The 19,465-nt window shown below is 43.8% G+C and overlaps 1 protein-coding gene across 4 annotated transcripts in view; it reads left to right on the top strand.

Annotated features, from left to right (window-relative positions):
* Positions 1-19,465, top strand: part of LOC139416376 (polyhomeotic-like protein 2) — a 47,956-nt gene that overhangs the window by 2,039 nt on the left and 26,452 nt on the right. For 3 of the 4 annotated variants that reach the window (XM_071164924.1, XM_071164923.1, XM_071164922.1), the window contains exon 1: positions 17,348-17,559. In XM_071164924.1, coding sequence (XP_071021025.1) covers positions 17,401-17,559 — 159 coding nt within the window. In that variant the 5' untranslated portion in view covers positions 17,348-17,400. Of the gene's footprint in view, positions 1-17,339; positions 17,560-19,465 lie in introns of those variants that run through there. The other variant, XM_071164925.1, reaches the window with a different exon arrangement.

The following is a 19,465-nucleotide window of genomic DNA, read 5'->3' as shown; positions in this document are numbered from 1 at the left end:
ACACGTGATTTTCAGACACGTGTGAAGTGTCACATGTTAATTTTGAGCTTCAGAGGCAAATCGGCAGTGGGATGCAGGGTGCTATGTTGCTGGAATGAATGCCAAAACTTGCAACTGTAAAAAAAGGCAGCAAAGGCCAGGGTAATATAACCAAAGATTGCAGATTGCAGGAACGAGGGAGGCGTTCTATTTCATTTAAATTGTTACCTTACAATGTTTTGCTTTCAATATCATATCTTTTGTTTGCAATAGTAATACTTTTTTTCTCGAGTTTTGCTTGATATTAACAGCACAAAAGTAACTCACTCACCAGAGGATTGCACCATATAATAACACTATGACTCAATTAACAGTGTTTTAAAGCAGCAATCCATTAACAAAGTGTACTCCCTGCCACAAGTACAGTCAAAGCTGAGGGATGGGGCTGGAGAAATGCAACCTTTCTCAAATCCATAGACTACACTATGGATGCAAGGACTGACCATCCATGATATCCAAATGATAGTTTTAACCATGTTTTTAGGCTGTACAGTGGTTATTTACGTTTACTTTGCTTATAAAAATTGGAGTAAAACAAGCTTATATTTTGGGTTCTGATGGGGTGGGACAGCTGAACTTAGCTCATGAGGCATTTATATTCTTTAAGAATCAATGGGTACATATCATTCTTTTATACGTCCAAAAATGGATGTAGCAACTAAGGATTGGCCCTTTAACAGGCAGTGACCTTCATACAGCACAACGATGTTTCCATTTGAATGTGATCTATTAACCTGGCCCCAAAAATTTATTCTGTCCACTGTTCCGAGAATGTCCCGTATTTCGGCTTTTTAGATGTGGTCACCCTAATTCCACCAGTGGAAACATTGCTACTGCAACATGTTATCACCATCGTTTTATATGTGAGGAGAATAACATTATTTCAACCCTACATGTGAATTTGCTTTAACTTTAAAATACCATAACTGAATGTGAGATTTTCACGTGGAGTTTTCTGCAAATTAGATTTTCACTTTCACATTCACATTTAAAAGTACATCTGAAAACAATCACATGTAAAAATCTAATTTGCAGTTTCATATGTGAAAAACGTTCATGTGAAAATCTCATGTGAAACTGATATTCGATTTTCAAATTTCATATGTGAAACTGCAATTCACATGTGAGGTGAAAACATGTTATTCTCACATGTGAAAAGGTGGTGTTAACATGTGAATTCAACATATATACTTGTGAAAATGTGTTTTTTTGTTATGTCAAATTTAAGCTCAACATGTGAGAACAGCTAATTCACTTATGAAACTGCAAATTTGCTGTGCTTTTTTGTAAGGGTCATTATCAGAGGAGGCTGGTGGGAAGAGCTATAAGATGACAGACTCATTGTGATGGCTGGAATGGAATAAATGGAACGGTATCAAACACATCAAACATATGGAACCAAAATGAGCCCGTCTCCTATACAGTGGGGCAAAAAAGTATTTAGTCAGCCACCAATTGTGCAAGTTCTCCAACTTAAAAAGATGAGAGAGGCCTGTAATTTTCATCATAGGTACACTTCAACTATGACAGATTTTGAATGAATTTATTTGCAAATTATGGTGGAAAATAAGTATTTGGTCAATAACAAAAGTTTATCTCAATACGTTGTTACATACCCTTTGTTGGCAATGACAGAGGTCAAACGTTTTCTGTAAGTCTTCACAAGGTTTTCACACAATGTTGCTGGTATTTTGGCCCATTCCTCCATGTAGATCTCCTCTAGAGCAGTGATGTTTTGGGGCTGAACAAGTTCCACAGACATGTGACTAACAGATTTAATCATGTGTCCCTGAACAAAGGGGGGTGGGGGGGTCAAAATCAAAAGTAACAGTCAGTATCTGGTGTGGCCACCAGCTGCATTAAGTACTGCAGTGCATCTCCTCCTTGTGGACTGCACCAGATTAGCCAGTTCTTGCTGTGAGATGTTACCCCACTCTTCCACCAAGTTCCCCGACATTTCTGGGGGAATGGCACTAGCCCTCACCCTCCGATCCAACAGGTTCCAGACGTGCTCAATGGGGAGATCCGGGCTCTTCACTGACCATGGAAAAACACTGACATTCCTGTCTTGCAGGAAATCACGCACAGAACGAGCAGTATGGCTGGTGGCATTTTCATGCTGGAGGGTCATGTCAGGATGAGCCAACAGGAAGGGTACCACATGAGGGAGGAGGATGTCTTCCCTTTAACGCACAGCATTGAGATTGCCTGCAATGACAACAAGCTCAGTCCAATGATGCTGTGACACACCGCCCCAGACCATGACGGACCCTGCACCTCCAAATCGATCCCGCTCCAGAGTACAGGCCTCGCTGTAACGCGCCTTCCTTCAATAATAAAAGCAAATTCACCCCTGGTGAGACAAAACCTCGACTCGTCAATGAAGAGCACTTTTTGCCAGTCCTGTCTGGTCCAGCAACGGTGGGTTTGTGCCCATAGGCGAGTAACGTTGTTGCCGGTGATGTCTGGTGAGGACCTGCTTACAACAGGCCTACAAGTCCTCAGCCCAACCTCTCTCAACCTATTGCGGACAGTCTGAGCATTGATGGAGGGATTGTGCGTTCCTGGTGTAACTCGGGCAGTTGTTGTTGCCATCCTGTACCTGTCCTGCAGGTGTGATGTTAGGATGTACCGGTCCTGTGCAGGTGTTGTTACACATGGTCTGCCACTGCGAGGACGAACAGCGGTCCGTCCTGTCTCCCTGTAGCGCTGTGGCCACATCTGTAGTCCTCATGCTTCCTTGCAGCATGCCTAAGGCACATTCACGCAGATGAACAGGGACCCTGGGCATCTTTCTTTTGGTGTTTTTCAGAGCCAGTAGAAAGGCTTCTTTAGTGTCCTAAATTTTCATAACTGTGACCTTAATTGCCTACCGTCTGTTAGCCGTTAGTGTCTTAACGACCGTTCCACAGGTGCATGTTCATTAATTGTTTATGGGTCATTGAACAGCATGGGAAACAGTGTTTAAACCCTTTACAATGAAGATCTGTGAAATTATTTGGATTTTTACGAATTATCTTTGAAAGGCAGGGTCCTGAAAAAGGAATGTTTCTTTTTTTGCTGAGTTTATGTTATAGCATGTGCCAGGTCCATTATCGATTTAAGGCGTGATCATAGCAAATGAGCAGCAATGTGGATTTGAGTGCATCCATCTGAATTCCTCTCCTTTCCCCCTCAACAGCGCACACACACCACCTCTTCCTTACCTTGAGTAGCACCAAATTTAAATGCAAATTAGCCTAGGAAAATCGATGCCATCAATTTTATTTTGCACATTTAAATTTTGCTCTTGTACATTTGCTACACCAGGTGCAGTAGTTCCAACTTTTTTCCTTCATTTCTTTTGCTTTCTGATCACAACAGTTGAATACCTTTGTCTAAATGAATCCTTTATATTAGTACATGTGTGGTGACTGAATGTTTAGGAGTTATGACCCTCAGAAAGGGGAGGGAGGAGCACTTCAGACGAGAATGCCTATCACCATCACTCACGGTCTTCCTCCTTCACATTAGCCACAGCACGAGGTGCTGCATTCGCATCCTCAACACCATCACTAAGCCGCTCTCTCTCTCTGCATTGCTCTACAATCAATGAAACCATGACAACACAGGCTGTATATCACTCTGCCTTGTCTCACACAAAAGGCCCTCCTCTGGCAGACAAAGCAGGCAGGTTTATTGGGGGGGGTCTTAAGGAAATAAGGGCCAATAATCTCCCCCTGCCTGCCTGCCCAGTGGCCCTGGCCACTAAGAGAGAGGTTTTTCCCCTCACACGACACACCCACTGATAGAATTCAGAATCTCTTTAGAAGGACTACCCTAAAAAAGGGTTGTAATAGTTACCCCCCCCCCCAAACATACATATACCAGCAGTAGTGGTCAGTTCGGATTGAAGTCACAGGTATGGCCATTATAAATTGGAAATACTCTGGTTCCCCCTAAAAATGAGTTGTCCCCCGCCCACCATTTTGGAGGTTGAAATGTAAATCAATTTCTTCTGATGTCATAATTTTCATCATTTTCACCACTTGCAGTATATAAATGAGAGAAGTGCTGGTGTCGGTAGTGGGCCAAGCTTGGGATGTACATTGACTGACTGCAGAGTACAGCGTAGTTTGGGTATTTCCACTGTAGCCAGACAAAAGGCAGCCACTGTATGGTATAAGCTACCGTGGGGAGGGCACATCATAAAGTCAGTCAAAGCTCTTGCTGGGAGCAGTGAGGTAAGAGTTAGCTTCGTCCTCCCCCTCAGCCCACACCAAGCCCTCCCCCTCAGCCCACACCACACACCACACCACATGGGCGTTATGATTCATGGTTACCTTTTTAACAATATGCATATTACAGTTCATCAAGATGTACTTTACTTTATTACACGTGGGGTACCACAGGGATCCATTCTTGGCCCATCAAGTGAGGGCCAGCACCCTATAATTGTGTTTGTGTGTGATAAGATATTTGAAATGTAGGGTGTATGAATTACTTTTGCCTGTGCTGTGTGTCTGTTATTTCTGGGAGGAACAGACCACACCTTTTGACACTCTACCATGCTGAGATAGAGGCAGGAGCTGAGGTGTCAGCCAGTGGTGGAAATGTACCTAATTGTCATGCTTGAGTAAAATGAAGATACCTTAATAGAAAATGACTCAAATAAAAGTGATAGTTACCCAGTAAAATACTAGTTGAGCTTTAAATGTACTAAATATACTAAGTATCAAAAGTAAATAAAACTGCTAAAATATACTTAATTATCAAAAGAAAAAGTTTAAATAATTTCAAATTCCTTATATTAAGAAAACCAGATGGCACCATTTATTTTTTATTTAATTTATTTACAGAAAGCCATGGGCACACTCCAACACTCCAACATAATTTACAAAGGAAGACTGTGTGTTTAGTGAGTCCGCCAGATCAAAGGCAGTAGGGATGACCAGGGATGTTTTCTTGATAATTGTGTGAATTGGACCATTTTCCTGTTCTGCTAAGCATTCAAAATGTAAAGAGTACTTTTGGATGCCAGGGGAAATGTATGCAGTAAAAAGTAATTTGTTTTCTTAAGGAATGTAGTGAAGTAAATGTTGTCAAAAATATAAATAATCAAGTAAAGTACAGATACCCTCCCAAAAATGATTTAAGTAGTACATTAATGTATAGTATTTTTACCTAAGTTATTTACACCACTGGCGTCAGCAATGGCACCCTTCACCTGCTCATTCTATTCTCTCTCTCTTTCTGGTGTGAGGGGAAACAGAAAGCCATGTTGCATTGTCATTGGTAGACCTCTGCATTAATGGAGGGTCCATTAGACATACTGTACGTTTATTTCACTAATTCATGTCCATGGATTCAATGGGTGGACCAGTGTGTTTGTAGGTGCCGTACGTCATGCACAAAATTGGATGGAATAGGGTTGCTTTGTCTGAGTGTGTGTGTGTGTGTGTGTGTGTGTGTGTGTGTGTGTGTGTGTGTGTGTGTGTGTGCGTGCGTGCGTGCGTGCGTGCGTGCGTGCGTGTGTGTGTGCGCGCGTGTGTGTGTGTGTGTGACACACCATGGCAGGTGGATGTCTTTGTCACACTCCCGTTTGTCAGCCGTATGTTGTAGAAACTGCAGTTGGTGTAGAGATGTTGGTGTAGCTGTTCTCTCACCAGAAGTTCAGAATTGAACTGGAACTTTATGAGGCTTACTCCCTAACTCCCCTCACCCTCTAGCTTCAATTAACCCTCTGCCAGCCCCCTCCCTGCCAAACTCCCCCCTGGAAGCTCCAGTGAGAGAGGAGGAGGAGGGTGGTGTTCTTTGAAGTGTGTTTCCATAATGGGAGCACCTGGAGTCCCAGGGTTAAGTTCCAGTAGGCCGAAGCACAACCGGCAGGCAACATGTTATATTTTACAGTGAGGGCTGTAGCAGAAGCTCTTGCGTCGGGAAAGACAGTTGGCTAGTGGCTCCATGGGGAAACTCGTGGAGGCTCTCATATCTATTGGTTCACTTACTGTATGCCCCAAAATACATTTTTCATATAGGCAGATGATTGTTTCTAAATTCGTTCTTATATATTTTTAAATGAGCTGCTTTCATTGCCTTAATTTAATAAATAAAATAGGGTTGTGCGAATAACTTGAAAAATGTAATCCATAAGCCTACTAACACATTAAGTAATTAATTAAAACGTGCACATATAAAGAAAAGTTACTTCAACCTTGTAGTAATACATTTTCTTTCAATTTGCTCTATAGAAAATAATTATCAATATAATAAAACTGGGCCTATGATATTTTCTTGAATAGGCCTATCATACTGAAACATCATAATTGTTTCAAGTTTTGCAAATACTGGCATAAAAACACTAAATCAAGCAGGAACCGGCAAGACAGGCTCCTTCCTCAGCGCCACCATCTTTTCCGTTGGCTTCAGCAGGGGCTGTGCAGATTCATTAATTTTCAGCACAGTTTTTTGGTATTAATTTTCAGCACATCATGATGAGTTTTTTAGGCTAGGCAAATAATTACAGATTATGTCTAGTTGAAAGGTAATCGACTAGCTGGGCTGTTCCTCAGACCCTGTATGTAGGGTTCTTGTACAATGCTTCAACAAGGCTATTGAACTTGACATTTGTGTCTGTCTTTATTCTTTTATCCAATATATCATACTGAAACATGGTATCAGGTATCAGTGTCTCAAAAACCATGTTTGTTATTTTTGGTAGCTAAGTACAGTATACATGGGCTTGGAAAAGTATTCACCCCCCTTGGCATTTTTCCTATTTTGTTGCCTTACAACCTGGAATTAAAATTGATTTTTGAGAGGTTTGTACCATTTGATTTACACAACATGCCTACCACTTTAAAGATGCTAAATATTTTTTATTGTGAAACAAAAAAACGGAAAACTTGATTGTGCATAACTATTCACCACCCCAAAGTCAATACTTTGCAGAGCCAACTTTTACAAAAATTACAGCTGCAAGTCTCTTGGGGTATGTCTCTATAAGCTTGGCACATCTAGCCACTGGGATTTTTGCCCATTCTTCAAGGCAAACTGCTGCAGCTGCTTCAAGTTGGATGGGTTCTGCTGGTGTACAGCAGTATTTAAGTCATACCACAGATTCTCAATTGGATTGAGATCTGGGCTTTGACTATGCCATTCCAAGACATTTAAATGTTTCCCCTTAAACTACTCAAGTGTTGCTTTAGCAGTATGCTTAGGGTCATTGTCCTGCTGGAAGGTGAACCTCCATCTCAGTCTTAAATCTTTGGAAGACTGAAACAAGTTTCCCTCAAGAATTGTCCTGTATTTAGTGCCATCCATCATTCCTTCAATTCTGACCAGTTTCCCAGTCCCTGCCGATGAAAAACATCTCCACAGCATGATGCTGCCACCATCATGCTTCACTGTGGGGATGGTGTTCTCGGAGTCATGTGAGGTGTTGGGTTTGCGCCAGACATAGCGTTTTCCTTGATGGCCAAAAAGCTCAATGTTTGTCTCATCTGACCAGAGTACCTTCTTCCCTATATTTGGGGATTCTCCCACATGCCTTTTGGCGAACACCAAGTGTGTTTGCTTATTTTTTCTTTAAGCAGTGGCTTTTTGTCTGGCCACTCTTCCATAAAGCCCAGCTCTGTGGAGTGTATGGCTTAAAGTGTTCCTATGGACAGATTGTGACAATCGTCGTTGGTGGAATTAGACCAAGATGCCGCGTGGGGTAGGTTAATCATATTCTTTAATGATAACCACAAACACAAGAAAGAGAGAAACGTACAGCCTAGTAGGGCTCAACAGCAACAATGCAAGGACAAGATCCTACAACATAGGTGGGAAAAAAGGCTACCTAAGTATGATTCCCAATCAGAGACAATGATAGACAGCTGCCTCTGATTGGGAATCACACTCGGCCAAACACAAAGAAATACAACACATAGAATGCCCACCCAAATCACACCCTGACCAAACAAATGGAGACATAAAAAGGCTCTCTAAGGTCAGGGCGTGACACAGATACTCCAATCTCCGCTGTGGAGCTTTGCAGCTCCTTCAGGGTTATCTTTGGTTGCCTCTCTGATTAATGGCCTCCTTGCCTGGTCCGTGAGTTTTGGTGGGTGACCCTCTCTTGGCAGGTTTGTTGTGGTGCCATATTCTTTCCATTTTTCCGTGGGATGTTCAAAGTTTCTGATATTTTTTAGAACCCAACCCTGATCTGTACTTCTCCACAACTTTGTCCCTGACCTGTTTTGGAGAGCTCCTTGCTATTCATATTGTCGCTTGCTTGGTGGTGCCCCTTGCTTAGTGGTGTTGCAGACTCGGGGGCCTTTCAGAACAGGTTTATATATACTGAGATTATGTGACACTTAGATTGCACACAGGTGGACTTTATTTAACTAATTGTGTGACTTCTGAAGGTAATTGGTTGCACCATATCTTATTTAGGGGCTTCAGAGCAAAGGGGGTGAATACATATGCATGCAACACATTTCACATTTTTATTCCATTTTTTTTAAACAAGTAATTTTTTTCATTTCACTTCACCAATTTGGACTATTTTGTGTCCATGACATGAAATCCAAATAAAAATCTATTTAAATTACAGGTTGTAATGCAACAAAATAGGAAAAACTCCAAGGGGAATGGATCATTTTACAAGGCACAGTAGGTGCAGTTACGTTCCGTATGCGAACAGACGCCATTTCCTACTGCTAACTTTAGTCACACCACTGATCAACTCGTTGTTTGCTGGCTAGCTAGCATCACTACCTACCTCGATGGCTGAAGGCAAAGAGATCTCCTATTCCATCGCTATGGCAGTGAACATTCCACCACCAAATTCCTTGGTTCTCACAGGGGACTGGAATACTAATTGGGACAACTTCAGGGACTAATTTGAGGACTATGCGCTTGCGACCGGTGTACGTGAGAAACCCAACGAGGTCCACGCGGCAACTCTGAGGAGTTTAATGGGCAGCGAATGCAGGCATATCTAACCGCACAATCTCACCCTCACAGCACGACAACAGAGTGATGCTAAGGCCATACTGGATGCATTGGAGAATGATTTCAAACCCGCCAGGAAAGTCATTTACGAGCGGTTCGTTTTTTGGAAGCTGCAAACAGGAAGAGGGGGACTCAGTAAACAACTTTGTAACCCGTTTGAGGGAAAGATCCGCTACTTGTGAATACGGGGGATTGAAATGTTAACTGATTTGTGGCAAAATAGTACTGGGAATTGCAAATGAGGACACGCGCCGGCGTCTACTAAGAGAGAGAGGCTTAACATTAGTAACTGCCATTGAAATGTGCCGCACTGCTGAAGTCACTGACATGAGAATGAGAGCAATGGAAATCGAAACCCCACGCACTGACACTGATACTATTCATGCTGTTGCCAGGCAGACATTCAAACAAAACCAAACGAGGCAGAATAATTCACCACAAATGGTGAACATAGACAGCCCCATAGCATGCAAATACTGTGGAAATGCATACGCAGAAGGCATAGAGCACTGCCCTGCTTACGGAAAACCATTGCAGAGCTTGTGGAACTAATAATCCCTTTGCAAAAGTGTGTCTCAAAGGCAAAAGAAGGGTGAGTGAGGGCAAAATGCACTGTGTTGATGATGTCACCCAGTGTTCAGAACAGTGAAAGTGACATTTCCATGCATGAATCCATTGGTGCTGTACACCCAAGAAGAAGAAATGGTTTGTGACACTACGATTACACAACAAACTGCAACAATGTCAACTGGATTCCGGTGCTATGTGCAACGTAATGAGCTACAAAGACAAAATCAATCTGGCACCTGACACACATCTCTTGTCCAGCGATACTAGCCTAAAGCTGTACTCAGGAGAGCTAATGAGTATCTTTGAGACCGAATGTGTTATTTGGGGACACAAACACAAGCTGGAGTTTGAGATTGTGAAAACCAGTCAACATCCTCTCCTCTCAGGTTCTACATGCGAATGCCTGGTACTGATGCAATTCACCGTACCAAATGACCTGCACATCGTGGAGCATGTCCAGCATGGACCCCTGATATCAGCAGATATGACGATGTATTCAACATGCCCGTTGAATCAGTACCTGGGAAAGTACACTTTGAATTGGATGAGAGCATCACTCCAGTCCAGTGTGCTCCTCGCAATGTGCAAATTGCAATGAAAGTGGCTGTGAAAGCCCAGCTGAACAAGTATGAGGTCAATGGCCACATGACATCTGTGACTGAACCAACTGACAATATGGTGAAAAAGCCAGAGAAGCTGAGGGTCTGCATCGACCCAAAGCATCTGAACCAAGCACTGAAATAATCCCACTACATCATACCGACACTGGAGGATGTCCTCTACAAGCTTCCCAAGGCCATGATTTTCACCACGAGATGCATTCCTTCAATGCATGCTGGACGACGAAAGCAGCTTCATGACTACCGTCTGGACTCCCTGGGGTCGGAATAGCTGGCTCAAGCTCCCGTTTGGTGTCTCAGTGGTGCCTGAGGTATACTAACGCAAGCAGCACAAGTTACTGGCTGGCCTCAAGGGCATTTAAACCATTGCTGATGATGTCCTGATCGTAGGCTGCAGGGCGCAGGTTGCAATGCAAAGCCAGCCTGACAAGGTCATCACGGACAATGGCCCACAATTTAATGCACAGTTCAAGCGTTTTGCCGAAAGAATGGGAGTTTGACCACGTGACCTCCTCTCCAAGACCCAAAGGCAAATGGCAAGGCAGAGTCAGCTGTCAAGACTGCAAAAAACCTGTTACGCAGGGCCTTGTGTGACAGCAATGACCCCTGGAAAGCCATCTTGCAGGGGAGGAACACACCCACCGAAACATGGACAGCAGCCCAGCGCAACGCCTTCTGTCCAGACGTCTGAAGACTACCATCCCCGTAGCTAACAAGCTACTTGAGCTCTGCGTCATGGCCACAGAACTGCGCCACAACAGCACCACAGAAAGCAGCTCGCTAAGTGTTTCTACGACCGAACTTGTCGAGGCCTACCAGTGATGGAGGTGGGTGAAACGATAAGGATGAAACCGCTGCGGGGAGACCACACAGGACTTTGGAGGCTGAGCTCGTGCCTACAGAGAGTTGCACCACGTTCTTACCTGGTGGATGTTGGTGGCTCCCTCTATCACCTACAGGAACCCAGCCTAAAACCCCAAACAGCAAGCTATGCAGGTGTAGGAGCACGGTGGCTAGGTAAAACTCCCTAGAAAGGCCAGAACCTAGGAAGAAACCTAGAGAGGAACCAGGCAATGAGGGGTGGCCAGTCCTCTTCTGGCTGTGCTGGGTGGAAATTATAACAGAACATGGCCAAGATGTTCAAATGTTCATAGATGACCAGCAGGAGTAAATGTCAGTTGGCTTTTCATAGCCGATCTTTCAGAGACTCTCTACTGCTCCTGCTGTCTCTAGAGAGTTGAAAACAGCAGGTCTGGGACAGGTAGCACGTCCGGTGAACAGGTCAGGGTTCCATAGCCGCATGCAGAACAATTGAAACTGGAGCAGCAGCACGGCCAGGTTTACTGGGGACAGCAAGGAGTCATCATGCCAGGTAGTCCTGAGGCATGGTCCTAGGGCTCAGGTCCTCCGAGAGAGAGAGAAAGAAAGAGAGAAAGAGAGAGAAAGAGAGAAAGAGAGAGAGAATTAAATTCACACAGGACACCGGATAAGACAGGAGAAATACTCCAGCTATAACTGACTGACCCTGGCCCCTTCTTACGATACCCCCGGACAGGGCCAAACAGGCAGGATATAACCCCTCCCACTTTGCTAAAGCACAGCCCCCACACCACTAGAGGGATATATTCAACCACCAACTCACACTCCTGGGCCAGACTACACTCAATCATAGGACCAACTGAAGAGATGAGTCTTCAATAAAGACTTAAAGGTTGAGACCGAGTCTGTGTCTCTCACATGGGTAGGCAGACCATTCCATTGAAATGGAGCTCTATAGGAGAAAGCCCTGCCTCCAGCTGTTTGCTTAGAAATTCTAGGGACAGTAAGGAGGCCTGGGTCTTGTGACAATAGCGTACGTGTAGGTATGTACGGCAGGACCAAATCAGAAAGAAAGGTAGGAGCAAGCCCATGTAATGCTTTGTTGGTTAGCAGTAAAACCTTGAAATCAACCCTTGCCTTAACAGGAAGCCAGTGTAGAGAGGCTAGCACTGGAGTAATATGATCAAATTTTTTGGTTCTAGTCAAGATTCTAGCAGCTGTGTTTAGCACTAACTGAAGATGATTTAGTGCTTTATCCGGGTAGCCAGAAAGTAGAGCATTGCAGTAGTCTAACCTAGAAGTGACAAAAGCATAGATTCATTTTTCTGCATCATTTTTCGACAGAAAGTTTCAGATTTTTGCAATGTTACGTAGATGGAAAATAGCTGTCCTTGAAGCAGTCTTGATATGTTCGTCAAAAGAGAGATCAGGGTCCAGAGTAACGCTGAGGTTCTTCACAGTTTTATTTGAGACGACTGTACAACCATCAAGATTAATTGTCAGATTCAACAGAAGATCTCTTTGTTTCTTGGGACCTAGAACAAGCGTCTCTGTTTTGTCCGAGTTTAAAAGTAGAACATTTGCAGCCATCCACTTCCTTATGTCTGCTACACAGGCTTCCAGGGAGGGAAATTTTGGGGCTTCACCATGCTTCATCGAAATGTACAGCTGTGTGTCATCCACATAGCAGTGAAAGTTAACATTATGTTTCCGAATGACATCACCAAGAGGTAAAATATATAGTGAAAACAATAGTGGTCCTAAAACGGAGCCTTGAGGAACACTGGAATTTATAGTTGATTTGTCAGAGGACAAACCATCCACAGAGACAAATTGATATCTTTCCGAGCAGGCCAGGCCAGAACTTGTCCGTGTAGACCAATTTGGGTTTCCAATCTCACCAAAAGAATGTGGTGATCGATGATATCAAAAGCAGCACTAAGGTCTAGGAGCACGAGGACAGATGTAGAGCCTCAGTCTGACCCCATTAAAAGGTAATTTACCACCTTCACAAGTGCAGTCTCAGTGCTATGATGGGGTCTAAAACCAGACTGATGCGTTTCGTAAACATTGTTTGTCTACAGGGAGGCAGTGAGTTGCTGCACAACAGCTTTGAACAATAATTTGATACATTTATTGAAGTCTGGTTGACAGTGCAACTCGGAGCTCATGCTGGATAGTTTGTTTCTGCTTTTGGTTTTCAGAACGGCCATAGCAGAGATGCCATTTTCACACAGATAGGTAATGCTGAACGGTAGCATGATTCATGACAAACGAGAGCAGGATACGCTGCAGCAGATCTGTGTCATTTTCGGGACGTGCATGCTCAGTCTGCAATCAAATGACAGCTCCACCAGCAGATCCTATTCATTGCTTCTCAACGTGACGCTTCCCATCTCCACTTGAAAGGGGTCCCGTATCCAGTCGTCTTGTCTCCTGTTCTCCTCCGGGAAGTAGTCGCAAAACTTTCCCTGCATCCTCCCTTTAGAAACATGATTTGCCCAAACAGTATGCTTAATCATGAAGGCATCCACTTTGTCACTCTGTTCAAATCGATTGTGCCACCTCTCTTGCATTGACACATTGAGCGAATTCAGATGATCAAAAATATCCACCAGGGAGGCAAGCGAGCCATTCCTCACAATCGAAATGTTCGGCCAGAGATGACTTGTTTTCCGAAATAAACTTATCAATCTCCGCTCGAAGCTCATAAAAGCGACCCAACACTTTACCCCTGGAAAGCCAGCGCACCTCTGCACGATAAAGCACCTGCTGGTGCTTGCTCCCCATATCCCTGCAGAAGGCCTGGAAACACCTGCTTTTTGTGGAACTCTTTTTGATATAGTTGACACACTTGATCACATCCTGGAGAGTGGAGAGGAGCTCAGGCACCATGCCCTTCGCTGCCAATGCCTCCCTGTGTAGGAAGCAATGGTTCCACGTCGCACCCGGTGCTCTCTCCAGGATCCGCCTTACTACTCCGGAGTGCTTGCTCATGGCAGCTGCCCCATCAGTGGTCACACCAACACACCCATCCCAAGCCAGTCCCACGGAGCCCAGAGACATATCCATTGTGTTAAAGACAGCTTCTGCAGTGGTGGTGGTGGGCAAATCAGCACTAAAAAGGAACTGCTCCTCAAAGTTATGATCCCAGACGTGTCTGACATAGACCATTAGAATTGCACGGTTAGCCACATCTGTGGATTCGTCAAGCTGCAGTGCTTAATGGCCATTTGCACTGATGCTCTCTGATGTCTGCCTCGTTATGTCCTCAGACATGTCCTGGATTCTCCTCCTCATGGTGTCATTGGATAGGTGTATGGTTTTTTTAGTTTGTTGGCGGCTGAAACTCCCAAGATTCCAATGCACATATTAATCGCAGCAGGGAGTATGAGATCCTCTGCGCTGGTGTGGGCTTTTTTGCACTTGCTTTGGGCCACAAGGTATGATGCGCGAAGTGCCTTTTCTTGTATCGTGCATACGTTGTTCAATGAACCTTGTGAGGCCTCCAGATATTGACATTTCCTTTCAAAAAAAGTCGGCTGTCTTTTTTTTGTGGCTTAGATGCTTGGTGTCCAGATTTCTTTTCATTTTGGAGGGTTTCATGCTCTCATTAGCTAACGGCTCGTTGCATAGGACACACTGCAGTCTACACTCACCCTGACTGTCTTCTGTATATGTAAAACCATATTTGATGAAGTCAGGGGGGTATTCCCGGGTTGTCTGCCTTGTTGTTGACATTGGAAGCAGCAGTAGATGAAGAACAAACGTGTCCATGGTTTTACTCTGACAGCTAGCCTACATGAGTTAAATGACAGCTAACTATCCTCATGTGCAATGCCTGCAGAACACATCTGCATAGTTAGCTGTCAATCAAGCTAGCTGTCAGAAGAAGATCTGTATTATATGATTGGACATGTCACATTTAAAACAAAACAAAACAATGTAATCTGTAGTTTCATTGGATCAGTGTGTGTGTGTGTGTGTGTGTGTGTGTGTGTGTGTGTGTGTGTGTGTGTGTGTGGGGCGAGAACTTTATTGTATTGGTCAGTGAGTGAGTCCTGCAGCCCCTTAAAATCCTCCCGGGTCACGACCCCCAAGTTGAGAATCACTGGTCTAGAAGATCTAACAGTGATCTTTGGGTTACCCACCAAAACAAAACAAAAAGAAAGTGACATATAATTTGAAAGCTACAGCGCTTGTCTTTTTGAATATTGAACTCAAATCTTACTGCTGGAAATGTCATAACCCATCCCATAAAGGCCATAAATCATGTGCTGTGGTCATATTCATAGAGTATGCAATGTAAGTCATGTCACAAAAAGGGCCAACTTTTAATATGCACAGAGAGGGTATACCCTGATGGTCATTGAAGCAATGCATGTCCTTCTCCATCCACATGACCTTGTATTCATCCTCCACATGTGCCGTGATCTAGCTCATCTAGATCATTTTTTTAACTTGATAACTTGAACGGCCTGATTCCCAATAGTTATTTTAAGAAGTCAGGCTTGAAAATCCGTTCAGCCATTTTGGCACAGTGACTCACTACCTAAACCAGACTCAACTGTTTTCAAGTGGCCAAGAGACCTCATGTTATCTCCAACTGCTCTCTAGTGGACAAACTGGGAATCAGGCAGGGGATGTGCCTTCAGAAAGTATTCATACCCCTTGACTCATTCCACATTTTGTTGTGCTACAGCCTGAATTCAAAATGGATTAACTGATTTTTCCCCCCACCCATCCACGTACACACATTACCCCATAATGACAAAGTGATAACATGTTTTTATTTAAAATGAAATAATGAAATATCTCATTTACATAAGTATTCACACCCCTGAGTCAATACATGTTAGAATCACCTTTGGCAGCGATTACAGCTGTGAGTCTTTCTGGGTAAGTCTCGAAGGGTTTTCCACACCTGGATTTTACAATATTTGCTAAATTCTTCAAGATCTGTCAAGTTGGTTGTTGATCATTGCTGGACAGCCAATTTCAAGTCTTGATATACATTTTCAAGCCGATTTATGTCAAAACTGTAACTATGCCACTCAGGAACATTCCATTTACTCTTGGTAAGCAACTCCAGTGTGTATTTGACCTTGTGTTTTAGGTGAATTCCTCTCCCAGTGTCTGTTGGAAAGCATACTGAATCAGGTTTTCCTCTAGGATTTTGCCTGTGCTTAGCTCTATTCCGTTTATTTTTATCCCCCTAAAAAACTCCCTAGTCCTTGCTGATGACAAGCATACCCATAACATGATGCAGTCACTGCCATGCTTGAAAACATGAAGAGTGGTATTCAGTGACGTGTTGTGTTGGATTTACCTGAAACATAATGCTTTGTATTCAGGCCACATTATTTGCAGTTTTACTTTAGTGCCTTGTTGCAAACATGATTTTTCTGGGTGGGAGGATTTCCAGGTCTGCTGATTTAGCTGATATTACTTGATGCTACCCGATCAAAGAGGAGAGTTGAGCTGACAAAGATGGGACAGGCAGAAATCTTACTGTAAACCTGTAGAAGGAAAGACAAGGCTTTGGAGAAGAGTTGCCCTGGGGACATTTCCGGCAGGTGTTACAGCATTCCCCATTCACTTCCACTTGCCAGGGAGAAGTCGCAAAATGGAGAGATATTTATAAATGTTGGGTTGTGATTCTCTTATAACTATTGAGCCAGACTTAACATACAAGGCTGCGTTTACACAGGCAGACCAATTCTGATCTTTTTTTCATTCATTGGTATTTTGACCAATCAGATAAGCTCTGAATAAGATGTAATGTGAAAAGATCTTATGTGATTGGTCAAAAGACTAATTAGTGAAAAATATATTAGAATTGGGCTGCCAGTATAAACTAGACTAGTTGGGAGGGATGTCATTTTTGGCTTACTAAGCAACAAAATTCCAAAATGGCCCACTAGATAACTGCTAAATGTGGCATTTATTTTCATTATTTCAGAGAGCAATGTGGTTTAAAGCCTGTGATTCATTTTGATTGGGTTTCTCCAAGTGACTCAATAACGAGCAAATTTGTCTGTAACTCTAGTCGTTTCCCTATCACCTCTCCGAGTGGCCTGCCAGATTGGGGCTAAGGAGTCATGGCTGAGGGGGGAGATAGTGACCATGTTATCAACACTCTGCCTGTGTTTTATGTGTTTTATGAGACACATGTCCACTAGCTCTGAGTGCAATATTACACCAGCCTTGCAACTTATTTTTAAATTAAAGATAAATCTCTCCACTCCCCCACCTCTCTCTCTCTCTTTCTCTCACACACTCTTTCTCTCGCTCTCTCTCTCTCTCTATCAGTTAGAGGAGTATCCGACTAAGCAGTCACTGTGGATTGTGGGAAGTGGAGGCGGAGTGCGACATGCAGAATGAGGCCCCGGGCCCGGCAGCCGACAGTGCCAGCAGCATCAGTACAACTCCCAGTGTCACCACTAGCCTGGTCACTACTAGCAGCACTGGGAGGCCAACCCTGCCCCACATCTCTGTCTACGCTGGGATCCCAGGTAGACAGACTGCTCAGGTACAGTAGTAGCAATGTTTGTATACAGTATCTCAGAAGTGTGTCCAGTGTGGTGGCATGGAGTTAGTTGAACCCTTGGGTTGTTGCTGTTGCTATTGATGTTGGTGTTGCTAATGCTGTTGTTTTCACCATTGCAACATAATCCACTTATGAATTTGGATGTTTTGTTGCATCACAACAACAACAATATAGTGCAATAAAGTGACTTTTCACACATGTAAAGCAGCATATGTCTTCAGAAAGCAATACTGTTGTAATAGGAGTTGGAGTTTGTGAGGTGTTATGAAATTGATTTGAAATGGATTTGATCTCCAACCCTGCTCAGTAGTGCAGAACAAGCAGCATTTGCCAGGTCTTTACCGCCATCTAGTGGCCAGTTTAAGACTAAAGCTATCGGTTGTGAGTCCAGGATGAGTGTTCAGAGATCGTCTCATTGATGATAATTACATTGAATTATTTTCATACCAGGATATGGTATGTGTTTTTCCTCCAGAAACAGATACTTGTCACTGCTCATCGGACACGTCAATGCAAGTGGTGATGTACCGGCATTCAAAGTATATATAATATGTGTATGTGACCGATTACATTTGATTTGATTTGAAAGTGAATAAAGGTATCAGATTAATGATGCTTCAAATACCACCCACAGCAGTCCCACCAGTTAGAGACAAAAGGGTCTACCTGAATGAAGACTCTGTGATCCTGACTATCATATTGAGCACTGAAAATCTAGGTCACAGGTCATTGGTCAACCCCCCCCCTCCTCCTCCCCCCTTCTCTCTCTCTCTGTCTCTGTCTCTCTCTCTCTCTCTCTCTCTCTCTCTCCTATTTGCCATGCGAATCCACATAGACTCTCAGTCAACCTGAGATGCACTGATGTCACTGGTTAATGAGGGCTCCCCATGATATGTGGGAGGGGCCAGTTAGGCTAAGGGAGAGCAGCTATTGGCTCCCAAAGGCAGAATTTCTCTCTTGTGTGGCTGGCCGGGTGCTTGGTTGGTGATTTCAGGTTGGGGAGGATTCAGGTTGGGGAGGATTCAGCCCGATAGGTGGAACTTCTATTGCAAGTGATGCCAAGTCGGTTCTAAAGAAAAAGAGGGGGTCTCATCTTATTTAATTCTATGAAGAGAAAGGGGCAATCCCCTGCTATTTGATCAAGGTTTGTTTCAGAGTTCACTGAAGTATTATTTTTTTTAAGATCTCCAAAGTGTGGTACGTAATGAGTTTCATCTGATTACAGAGTATCTCATTGATGCTTGTTTTTATTAATCATAAAGAAACAAGTAATTGATAGTTCATGACAATGTAATTACCATTCTACTGTGTACAATCTTAGTAAATGCCTAGTCTGTATCGTAGTATAAAGTGCTACCATGAAGGTGGCAAGTTTGCATGTTTTTTCAGTTGCATGGTCTTGGTCTGGTGTGAACAGGGGCCCGGTCAGTGAGGAGTGTGGAGGCAGGCAGGCAGTGATGGAGTAGGGCTGGTCCTCTGGAGGTCAGGGGGGCCTAGGAGGGGGTCTGCTGGGGAATGTGGCTTGGCTGTCAGGCCTCTCTGACAGATGAGGTCTGGGTGACGGGGGAGGGGGGGGCACTGAGCACTGCTGTCAGACACTGGCCCTCTGTCCTCCAGACTTTCTGGGGCCACCATGGAACCACAGAAATGGATGGGTGTCTTTAGGGGGGGAATTTGGGCAATATGCTTTCTGAGGTGTATATATATCCCTCTCTCTCTCCTCTCCATCTTTCATCTCTCCCTTTCTCTGTGCAGGTGATCCAACAGGTGCTGGTGATCCCTTATCTCTAATATCTATCTGTGTGTGTGTGTGTCTCTCTCTCTCTCTCTCTCACACACATATTTATCTATCTATCTATCTATCTATCTATCTATCTATCTATCTATC

This window comes from Oncorhynchus clarkii, chromosome 9 (assembly GCF_045791955.1).
Source record: "Oncorhynchus clarkii lewisi isolate Uvic-CL-2024 chromosome 9, UVic_Ocla_1.0, whole genome shotgun sequence".
NCBI lineage: Eukaryota > Metazoa > Chordata > Actinopteri > Salmoniformes > Salmonidae > Oncorhynchus > Oncorhynchus clarkii.
The sequence above is the reverse complement of the archived record's forward strand: the minus strand, read 5'-3'. Positions and strand labels throughout refer to the sequence as shown.